Source organism: Antennarius striatus, chromosome 14 (genome assembly GCF_040054535.1).
Source record: "Antennarius striatus isolate MH-2024 chromosome 14, ASM4005453v1, whole genome shotgun sequence".
In the NCBI taxonomy this organism is placed as follows: Eukaryota; Metazoa; Chordata; class Actinopteri; order Lophiiformes; family Antennariidae; genus Antennarius; species Antennarius striatus.
In genome coordinates this window covers 3,540,766-3,551,477 of record NC_090789.1, presented here as the reverse complement: position 1 = coordinate 3,551,477, position 10,712 = coordinate 3,540,766, and the positions used below count along the sequence as shown (strand labels likewise).

Sequence of the window (10,712 nt, the reverse complement as noted above, 5' to 3'; positions counted from 1 at the left end):
ACCTATTTCTCTTTTCTGGTTACTTCACCATAAACCTGTTAGGTTTATCTAAAGCTTCAACTTTATCTCTGACAACACAATTAAATTAGGGTCAATGCAAAAGGAAAATGGCATCGTGCTGCTCATTTGACTCATATTTTGGATAGAAAATGTCTCTTTTGTCTTGTTTTCAGTCAAACCTTTTTTTTAAAAATTATTCTGTCCAGAAAAAAAATGCTGTCAGGACATTCCTTAACCACAACCAGGCAACGCCAAAACCTCCTGAACCAACTCAGAGCACATAAAGACAAAACAACTCCACAAAGTCCAGGCATGAAGCGGAGTGCAGTCTTGTTCCTGCTGTGAAAGCTGTCTGAACATTTCGGAGAAGGGAATCAAGTTTCAGGGAGGCAGTACTACCAGGAATACAATATGGAACCTGGCCAACCACTTTCAGTCAAGCAGGCGGAGGCAGGATCCAGTGAGAAGAGCACCATCAGCGCCTTAATCACTTCAGACGAATTCACGCTTGATTCTTGAAACAATGTTTTATTGTACAGCTTATTCCTGTACATGAGATGTTTAGATCTTTACCAGTATCAAAATTGTTTTATGTTTTATAATTCAATATAATACAAGATTTACAAGCATATAGCATTCCCTATCATCAGCCTCGACTATAAACTATCCTCTTCAAAGAGGTCACAATAATCCTAAGGCTGAATAGCACTGATGCCAAAGACAAATCTTTATTTTCAGAGTTTTATTTATCAACTGAGCACTAAAAACAATCAAAAGAGCGCCGGAGGGACGCCGCTTCCGAATAGGAGACTCCAAGACGACGGGGTCGTCCACGTGTTCTGCTTGAGGCTCTAAAATGTGAATGAAGATAGAACCAGAGCAAAATCATTAATCCCACTGCTTGCAGTTACAACAGGATGTTTTTAACTTTTTTGTCCTGGAGGTAGAGACTTACGGGATCGTCGAGTAGATGGAGCCAGTCGTTGAGGTGGTTGACGAGCGTGAAGGCATCTGGGATGTTGTCGCCCTCCGAACAGAAGAGCAGCAGCACAGCCAGTGGGAGATCCTCTGCACAGCTGAACACGACACCCGGTGGGCATGAAAAAGGCCACAATTATTAGGGAGTGTAGACATTTCCCCCTTAAACACAAATGAAGAGGCTGTAATAGGAAATAATTGTCATATACATGTTATGTTTGGGTCACATGGCCCTCATTACACATACAGTTGATTGTTTTTAACTCTTAACGTGCATCATTGTGTTTGTATGGGTAGTTTGTCGCAGGAAAATATGCACTGTACTTTTCATCCTATTTTTTTTTTTTAATCTGACAAAGCAGAGCATTAAATTTCTCAGATGATGAGTGGATTGTGCCCCTACAGCAAGCCGAGGTCAAGATTCCGGTCATGTGACCCCAGTCGTGGTATTTTCCAGATGTCATTTTCTCCCCCATCATTGTGTCTTTTTATAGGGAAGGGTTAGCAGCAGTCATTTGGGATTTGTGGTTAAAGTCATTGTGGTTTTTACTCTAAAAAATAATATTGTTAAATCGAAAACTACTCGAATCATTGTTTTTATTTTGGATGTGTGCAAACTGACCACATTGTGAGTTACCAAAAACAATAGGGGTCTCCATGGAAACCATAGAAAATCAGAAAACTTGAAATATTAAAATTCACTCCTGTGTATTCTGGTTAACATCTTGATACCTGTTTAGACTCAACTTAAGAACTCAATTTCCATGGAAACGTTTGTTTTTAGTAGATCCAAAATATTAGCAGAGCTGTCATAATTATTTCACTTATATGGTGCGGTTGGTGATGTTATAATGCAAATTATGATCTGGGTTTTTAAATCTCTTGTGTGTAAATGTGAAAAATATTTAACCTTTGTAAACATACAGAAAAATAATTGCCCTTAAATTTCAGACTCTCTCTACCTCTCTGTGAAGAGTCTTTTCGTTATTCCTCCACCGGGAATGGAGAGGCGCGGCTCCGCGTTGGCCTCCGGGAGCCCCGGGAAGGCCGGTACTCGTTCCATCTCCCGCCATCCGAGCTCCGTGAACGCGTCTGCGGCCGCCTTCAGCAGGGAGGGCGTGGCCAGGTACCTCAGGGGGGCGCTAACACGGAAATAAACTAGTCAGTCATGAAAATACGGAAGTGCGGCGCGGATCGAGGTCACGTGGTACGGTACCTTCGCAGCTGTTGGTCGTCTCTCTGGTAGGCGTGGCTACTGGACAGAACCACCGTTCTGGAGAAGCCGCTCGTTTTGATCCACGACAGGAGCAACTGGATGAACTTTTTGGTTTTAGTCTGTAAATAAAAATGAATATAATAAAGAGAACAACTGCTGTACGTTGAGTTATCTTTTAAATATACAAATAAAGCCATTTTTGCTGATACTTGCTGGATCACGAACGCAATGCTAACAAGTGTAGCAGATTGTTTTACCTCAATAATCGGTGCCCGGATTTGAAGAACGGCCAACTTCTGTGCTGCTGCCGAGTAAACTGTTGGTGAGAGAAGATTGGAAGGTTCTGTAATTCGACAAGACACCGATAGAAGTCATGACGTCCACCTGAGCAGTGATCACACCACCTTCTGCAGAGGTGTGCAGCTCCTCGGCGTCCTCTTTGCATCTGCTGTACGGGTTGTTTCCAGCCATGGGGACGAGACAGTCGGTGTGCATGTAGCCCACCCTGCTCATGTTGAGAGTGGACACCATGAGGTCCACGGCGAGCTGCCCCACATTACCCACGGCCACGGCCGGCTGGTAAGATAAGACACAGCAACTGAGTTTTCATGGCTTTTTTTAAATAATTCAAGTAACTTAATTTCCCACACAGAATGGATACTTAAGGAAATTATATGCCTCGATAGAGATCAATATCTTCCACGTGTTGCATGAGACGTTTGGTATTTAGCAAACGTGGGACTCCAGATGCGTCACTCACCAAGACGAGGGTGAAATCTTTAAAAGATGGCGACGAATTTTGCGAGGGGATGAACATGATGCTCGTCAACGTTAGCTAGCGCGACCACAAACCCGACAGTATCGAAGAAGCGGATTATGGGATGTTTATAACATGTCAATAACGATCAGATTCTCCCGGCGCTTTCGTTTTCGTGCCTGGTGTTGTGGACTTTCCGGCGTCATTTGATGACGCGTTTTTGGGTAAGTTCTGTAAACGCCTGAGTGAAAAAGGATAACGAACGCGTTATTTTTTTTTTTTAAAGTAAGTTTAGCCAGGTTTGTGCCCATTGTCAGAGCCTGTGTGCAACAGTTGATAGGTTAAATTAACCACTACATTATTAAAATCTTTTATTTTCATTTTCTAATCAGGCATATTACCGGTTGCGTTAAATTGTACTAAGATTTTACATGGTTGGAAGAGATCTGCAACTGATGCCACCGACAGTAGCATAAATATAAAATATTTATACTGAATTCTTCCTAAGAATAGTAATAATGGTTCAACATTTTCATTTCGTAATCTGTTTTGCTATAAAAATAAAATTGTTATATTTTAACAATTGTTTTTATCTATTAATCCCTCAGGATTAATACTTTTATATTTTATTTTAGGCATGGTTCAAATCTGACAGGAATAAGCAAGAGTTAGGATTAAGGTAAACGTTAAGTAACAGCATTAAACCAAGGAGAAACCCCCTAAAAAAATTATACTCATCTCAAATATGGCAGGACACAACAGTGACACATAAAAGAGGATGAAAATATTTAAAATGTATAAGAATAATGAAGCAGAAAGGGAGCTGTTGCTCCAATTTATTACAACTAATTTAAAAAAGCCAGTCTTGGAGGACCCACCCAAGCTGTGAATCTGAAAGGAGTTATTTCGGCTTGACTTCATTTGGAATAGGTTGGCCTTTCAGTGCAGCCAGAGCGCTTTCTACGCTGTCCTGTACCATCCGTCGTGATGTGGCGATGGTGTTGGTGCCAAGGTGGGGGGTGATCAGTACGTTTGGAAGGCTGAGGAGGGGATGATTCCTGCAAGAGAAGAACAACTAGGATTCAGCATAGAGCTGGTGGAGTGTTTATTCATAGTCCTTTCTTCAATTCAGTCTGATCAAACTCGACAGATCCTTCTAACAATCTATGGCTGTCAGTCCACTGATAAATATGTCAATATATAAATAAATATAAAATGATCGGAAGTCGGGGAGCACGGTGGCGCAGTGGTTAGCACTGCCTCACAACACGGCGGACCCGGGTTCCAGTCCCGCTCTGGGTGGTTCTCTCCCGGTTCTTCCCACCTCCAAAAGCATGTGCTTCAGGTTGATTGGCCGTTCCAAATTGTAGAAATGAGTGTGTGTGTGCATGGTTGTATGTCTTTGTGTGTGTCTCTGCGGTGCACTGGCCCGGAGTGTCCCCCGCCTCACGCCCTGTGCCGCCAAGATAGGCTCTGGCTCCCCGTGACCCGCTGCGGCGGATACAGCGGTGGTAATCTGAAAATGACTGACTGACTGATCAGAAGACTGAGGGAAAACTCCGTTGACACCTTGGTAAAGGTTCTGGATAAGTCACATCTAACGCAGCTGCTTGAATTGTTCCAGACTGCAGAGCTTCCACCAAAGCATCCTGGTCCACAACCGGACCTGTGGCACGGAAATGAAAGAGATATTTCAGTGTTTGGAAATATCTTGACAGTTATGTCTGCAGCACTTCAACCAGCACTCCCGAAGGCCAGGAAATACTGCAATCTCACCTCTGCTGATGTTGATCAGGGTTGCCGTGGGTTTCATGGCGGTCAGCTCTCTGCGGCTGATCAGGCCCCTAGTTTCAGGAGTCAGGCTGACCGCCAGCACCACGAAGTCGGACTCCTTCAGCAGATCATCCATGTTCTCACGGTAACTCGCCCCAACTTCCTGCTCGTCCTCAACACTCCTGATCACCACGGCGAAGAAAAATGAAGCTGATTATTCACAGTTTTGTTGGATTAGTACTTTAAAATCTAACTTTTCTTTGTGTTTTGTTGGGTTTTAAAATTGTACCTCCTGTTCCGGTTGTGGTACAGGATTTTCATGTCAAATCCTTTGGCCCTTTTCGCAATCTTAAAACCAATACTTCCCATTCCAAGAATCCCCAGAGTGGAGCCTGTAACTTCAGCTCCGTATATGTCTAGTCCACAATAGGGGGGCTTGGGGTGCACAGCCAATTGGTGGCCTATGGAAAAAATAACAAAAAAAACAATCTTCTTTTGTAGAAAAACACACTTTTGATCTCATGACGCAGACGAAAAAGCCGTATCAGGGATTAAAAGCTACGAGTCTTGGACGGATTCCGTTCCACTCCAGAGTCTGAAGGTAGATGGTGTCAAACTGATGATAAAACCCTTACAGGCCATTCTGTGATTCACAAATGCAAATAAAATTGACCAAAACGGGCTCACCTTCAACGATCTTTCGTGCCGATGCCAGAAGCAGAGCCATCGCCATGTCTGCAGTGGCATTGCCCACCACGGTGGGGGTGTTGGCCATCTTTAATCCAAGTCCAGCCAAGTACGGCACGTCCAGGTGGTCGATGCCCACTCCTGCGTTGGTGATCACCTTTAGTGAAGGAAGCAAGCTGAGCAGTGAAGGCTCCACTGGTGGATGATTATTCCACAAAAGCAAGGCCTGGATTTTGGGCCCGTGCAGCTGAGGCTTCAAAAGGAAGTCCTCGAGGCTGATGGCGTGGAAGTGTTGATGGATTATGTCAACAAAGTCTTCCAGGAAGCCGTTAACACCTACACCCGAGAACAGAGCCCATGGTTTGTGGTCCTCCATCGCCTGGATGGATGAAAGAGGTGAAAACCACATGAGATCAATGTTTTATTTCATTATCTTCTGTAATGTACTGATAAACATTAGACTTTCATATATTTTAGATTCATTACACACAACTTAGTAATGCAAGCCTTTTATTGTTTTAATATTGAGGATTTCGACAAAAAAGTAAAGAAAAACCAAAAATTCCCATCTCAAAAAATTAGCATATTTTATCCGACCACAAAGAAAGTGTTTTCAATACAAAAAAAGTCAACCTTCAATTAATTCTGTTCAGTTATACACTCAATACTTGGTCAGGAATCGTTTTGCAGAAATGACTGCTTCAATGCGGCGTGGCATGGAGGCAATCAGCTGTGGCACTGCTGAGGTGTTATGGAGGCCCAGGATGCTTGGAGGGCTGCCTTAACCTCCTCCACAGTGTTGGGTCTGGTGTCTCTCTACTTCCTCTACACAATATCACACAGATTCTCTATGGGGTTCAGGTCAGGAGAGTTGGCAGGCCAATTGAGGACAGTAATACCATGGTCAGTAAACCATTTACCAGTGGTTTTGGCACTGTGAGCAGGTGCCAGATCGTGCTGAAAAATGAAATCTTCCAGTCACCTCTTCTGGTTGTGCAGCGTTTTCTGCCCCACTTTTTCCTTCCCACAGACTTCCCACTGAGGTGCCTCGATACAGATCTCTGGAAACAGTCTATTCACTCAGAAATGTGTAGTCAGGTCGGCAGTCTTACCCATAATTGTTTTGAGTAATGAACCAGGCTGGGAGTTTTTAAAAGCCTCAGGAATCTCTTGCAGGTGTTTCATTAATTTGTTGACTCAGATGAATAGGTTAATAGCTCATGTAAGGTACCTTTTCATGATATGCTAATTTTTTGAGAGAGTCAGTCATATATGCCGGTAGCATCTGTGTGAGTAATGACCTCACTGTATAGGAGACGTATGTTGTTTGTTCACATTCTAAGGTGTGAAAAGGTCCTTTATTTAGATGTTAAGATAAAAATGCATAGTAACAGTGTTACTGTGGCTTTTTGGGCAAACCCACTGACACAGCCGAAACCGATGGGGTTATGCAGACCCCACAAGGGCATCCAAAGGTTAATGTGGCACAAACCTACACAGGTATGCACTGGGGAGTACAATATCACCAGTGGATAAAGTACAAAAAAGAGGAGGACCTGCTCCTGACAACAGCAAAGGTTAATGGTTTTTCCTAAAGTTCAAAAGTCAACAGACTTGTATAGGAGACGTATTTTGTTTGTTAACATTCTAAGATGTGAAAAGGTCCTTAATTTAGATGTTAAGTTAATGATGGATAGTAACAGTGTTACTGTGGCTTCCTGTGCAAACTCACTGTCACGGCCTTCTTGCAACATACCAAATACCTGTGATCAATAACTAGAATGGACCCTTCTCTCAGTCAAGGTCCATCGCCTGCGAAATGAAACCACCCCCATCCACCATAACAGTCGGTAACACTCAGTATATATTTTCACATACCTGTAAATGTCTTATTAAGGAGCTCATAGACAATTTATCAGATATTTATGATACCAAGGCTTCTGCTGATCCAAGAGGGAGATTTCAGGTATTTAACTTCAGTCCTTGTGATAAATGTTATTTGCTCTGCCCTGTAAAGGTCAAATATATACTGTATATATCACATATCACCTGTGTCCTGACATTATACCAACATTATACTTTTGATATTAAACCATAATCCAGTCACAGTTTGCACTTTCACCTATGCATGACTGCAGCATGTTGCCCTTAAGTACAAATTTTAAAATGCACATTACCTTGTCGGGCTGCAGCTGGCGTGCAGATCTGTGCATGTTTGTCGATCTGAGAAATTGGAGCGCTTGAGTTTGTCTCCACATTCTCCTCAAACACTGGATATAACAGAGACTTTGCATTCTTGCGGACAAATGAATCATTTTGTAAATAACTATTTTATTAGTGTTAAAACAAATGAATACAAGTATAACTGTGAACCGTGCACCTTGATAAAAACGGATTGGCATAGATAACTGTACTTACTTTTGATTCGATTTGTGTTTTTACGAGCCTTTAAGCTGAGTGCACAAATACAATGCGCATGTGAGGAAATAATGAATTATGAGTCAATGATTTTGATCTATTCTAAATGTCGCTGAAATAAACTTAAATTCTCACCTTCCGTTCTTGCCAGGTTCTGTTCTCCACTCCGCTAATTGCTTATTTATGCGTCGCAAAGCCTGTTTTCGCGACAATTAGAGAAGAAGGAGGGCGGAAGCTCCCGGAAGAGTTCGCGCGTCATGTGACCTTAAATCCCGCCCACCAACAGCGCTGATTGGTTAAATTTGATCTTCCATATCTGTCACTAAATCCGTATGTGGGAAAGTTTCATCACGCTTGTAATAGTACTGCTTAAACCTGTAATTACTGGAGTTTGTAATTAAAATCTGAAATCTAATTGAGCAGATGTTTTATGATCGTATTCAGTATATTGGCCTAATTGGTTGATGTGAATTAGTTTTGATAAAATTTCAATAAAACTGCAAGAATAACAAGTGTGAAATGGCATCTTGGTAATTTTAGACAATGAGTTGTACCGTGTTATAAGAAGTTATTTTATTAAGAGGCTTGATTTAAGCAAGTATAACTATAAATATGTGTTTAATACACGTTCATGCTTTTGAAATGCCGTTTGTTAAAGAGCCGGAGGAATTGTTGCCGAACCTTCATCAGAACTGAAATGTCGTTGAGCTCATCACCACTAGATGGCGGTAGTTCTTCAATATTAATTGTCACCTCATATCCTGAAAGCCTTGAGTTTCTCACATAAAACGTCACCTGCTATATTTAATAAGCAAATACAATGTGGTGAAATGTCGGAGCGTTTCCACATGCACAATTAAAAGACAATGCCAGGATAGATCATGTGGATGGAGGGTCACGTGGTCTATTGAGTTCAGATTTATTTACCCAAGGAAAATACATCACTTATTTCATTTAGATATTTTTTGAAGTGTTGTCTCCAACACTCCCTCCTAATAAAAACATACATTATTTCCTCATATTTGATGGAAGTGTTTCTTGTTTTAACAGCCTCATGATTTTAGCCACGTGGGGATTTATAGCTGACGTGTGGTTTCACAGATGAGTCGAGCCCTCAAGTGACCTCTTCCTCTCTGTGGATCGCTGACGTCCACAGCTCCATCCTGAGTCAGCAGTCGAGATGTACTTTCGTTCGCTTTGCCTCCTCACAGCATATAAAATAAGACAATGCATGTTAAACATAATCATCAATGTTAGGACCACAAATATCTATCCACCAAATAGATTTTTAATTCAACTAGATTGAAATTAAATTAGATCCACCAATATTTATATATTTTTCATAATTTTTAAGAGGTAAATTGCAGTGAAACAAGCAACTAAAGAGGAAAATGTACATTTAAATATGTTTATCAGACAATCATCTTTCTTTTTTTTAGGGAAAAGCCAAAAGGAAAAGAAGAAGATCATAAGACTGTTTTGTCTGTTTTCTTTGGACCATTGGAGGAAAGTGGTTTTTTTCAAAGAAAACACGTCTGAGTTCCTTCTGAACAAATACTCAAATATTTTACATATGAACAAACTGTAGTGTATTTGCATTTTTTAACTTTAAACAACCCAATCATATGCATGGCATATACGTGTAAACTACTTTGTTGTGGCAGTTCAGAACAAGTGACCCACATTGAATCATATGATGTGGATAAATGTCATAAATAATAAAAACAGAGTTTGTTTTCACACCTTCTTTGGGGCTTATTATAATATTTTGTTTCTGTTAAGGCTCACTTTAGTTGCATTTTATTTATTTTTTAGTCTGTAATCCTGAATTGAAATGGAAGTGTCAAGTTAAAGTACAACTACCTCAATACTATCCTCAAATGTATAAATTTTATAATGACAATGGAAACTGGCATTTATCTTTGAATTATATTTTACATATGGCTTTAAAAAAACAAAAAAAAACCTGGTATATGTTATCACAATCTTTTAAAAATAATTTTCAACTTATTGAGGACCAAATCTTTTATTTAGAGTCTCAAGCTTCTCTCTTTGAAGCTTTTCTTCGTCAGGTTTCCTTGTTCAGAAGTCTTCCTTCTCCTCCATGGGCTGAGATCACATCCACAGGCGAAGTTTGCACCTCCGTCTCTTTAATTGTTCTCAAGCAGCTCAGCACGCAACATGTCCTGGTGGAGAATTAATTCACCTGCTTGGTAATCCAGTCAGCACGACCTGCTCATGACGCAAAGCTCAACTCAGTAGAGGTGGTGCAGTTCTTTATCGACTGGAGGATCATCGACTCCTCTCCACTGTCCAGTGACCTGTGATTTGTCTACTGGAACAACTGACACCCTCATCATGCGATGGAGCACCCTTTTACAGCATCATATTGTCACATTTCCTAGATGAATCATAAAAAAATAGCAATAAAAGCATTTTATCTGTCATACTTTCACTAATTTTTATTGCTATAACTTCCAGATGTGTCTTCTAATTAAGATTCGTCAGGGATTCGATGCCTGAGCTTATGTCACCTCCAAAGTTTGGCCTCGCTCAGAGCAGCACAAGGTTAGCACCTTCAGGTTAGGTAAGAGATAATCAGCCAGAAGAGGCTGTTAGTCCTCTATTGTGGCTCTCAACAGCTTCTCCAACAGCCGGCTACTTAGCGTTGTCTCTAAAGCCGCTGTTACCTAATGATGGAGCCCGTGTGGAGCCATGGGGCCAGCTGATTTAGACGATGGCTCAGCAGTTCAAAGCTTCTTGGTGTTTGAGCTGTTCCAGACAAGGCCTTATTGGTATGTGTGTGTGTGTGTGTGTGTGTGTGTGTGTGTGTGTGTGTGTGTGTGTGTGTGTGTGTGTGTGTGTGTGTGTGTGTGTGTGTGT

At 41.4% G+C, this 10,712-nt stretch overlaps 2 protein-coding genes across 4 annotated transcripts; both read right to left on the bottom strand.

Annotated features, from left to right (window-relative positions):
• Nucleotides 1-512: 512 nt before the first annotated feature.
• Nucleotides 513-3,966, bottom strand: psmg2 (proteasome (prosome, macropain) assembly chaperone 2). 3 transcript variants are annotated; one of them, XM_068332851.1, is made up of 7 exons: nt 3,830-3,966; nt 2,599-2,770; nt 2,452-2,510; nt 2,195-2,313; nt 1,941-2,120; nt 956-1,140; nt 513-851 (listed from the first exon to the last, which is right to left on the bottom strand). In XM_068332851.1, the coding sequence occupies exons 2-7, from the start codon at nt 2,723-2,725 to the stop codon at nt 682-684; spliced, it is 840 nt and encodes a 279-aa protein (XP_068188952.1). In that variant the 5' UTR covers nt 2,726-2,770; nt 3,830-3,966; the 3' UTR covers nt 513-681. The 3 variants fall into 3 exon arrangements, with proteins under 3 accessions (XP_068188952.1, XP_068188951.1, XP_068188953.1); XM_068332850.1 differs by lacking the exon at nt 3,830-3,966 and adding an exon at nt 2,955-3,170; XM_068332852.1 differs by lacking the exon at nt 3,830-3,966 and adding an exon at nt 2,955-3,168 and having other exon boundaries at nt 956-1,076.
• On the bottom strand, nt 3,853-7,802 carry zgc:136493 (uncharacterized protein LOC692276 homolog). The gene is made up of 6 exons (XM_068332847.1): nt 7,589-7,802; nt 5,412-5,790; nt 5,014-5,185; nt 4,728-4,906; nt 4,521-4,617; nt 3,853-4,009 (listed from the first exon to the last, which is right to left on the bottom strand). The coding sequence occupies exons 1-6, from the start codon at nt 7,724-7,726 to the stop codon at nt 3,853-3,855; spliced, it is 1,122 nt and encodes a 373-aa protein (XP_068188948.1). The 5' UTR covers nt 7,727-7,802.
• Nucleotides 7,803-10,712: the final 2,910 nt, after the last annotated feature.

What these genes read in the sequence shown, in the direction of transcription:
- psmg2 (XM_068332850.1), bottom strand. Translation starts at nt 3,011, where the DNA reads ATGTTCATCCCCTCGCAAAATTCGTCGCCATCTTTTAAAGATTTCACC. An exon ending in AAGATTTCACCCTCGTCTTG is followed by an intron (nt 2,771 to 2,954) that starts GTGAGTGACGCA and finishes TTATCTTACCAG; the next exon opens with CCGGCCGTGGCCGTGGGTAA. An exon ending in TCCATCTACTCGACGATCCC is followed by an intron (nt 852 to 955) that starts GTAAGTCTCTAC and finishes TTCACATTTTAG; the next exon opens with AGCCTCAAGCAGAACACGTG.
- zgc:136493 (XM_068332847.1), bottom strand. Translation starts at nt 7,726, where the DNA reads ATGATTCATTTGTCCGCAAGAATGCAAAGTCTCTGTTATATCCAGTGT. An exon ending in TACCACAACCGGAACAGGAG is followed by an intron (nt 4,907 to 5,013) that starts GTACAATTTTAA and finishes CGTGGTGATCAG; the next exon opens with GAGTGTTGAGGACGAGCAGG. An exon ending in CCTGATCAACATCAGCAGAG is followed by an intron (nt 4,618 to 4,727) that starts GTGAGATTGCAG and finishes TCCGTGCCACAG; the next exon opens with GTCCGGTTGTGGACCAGGAT.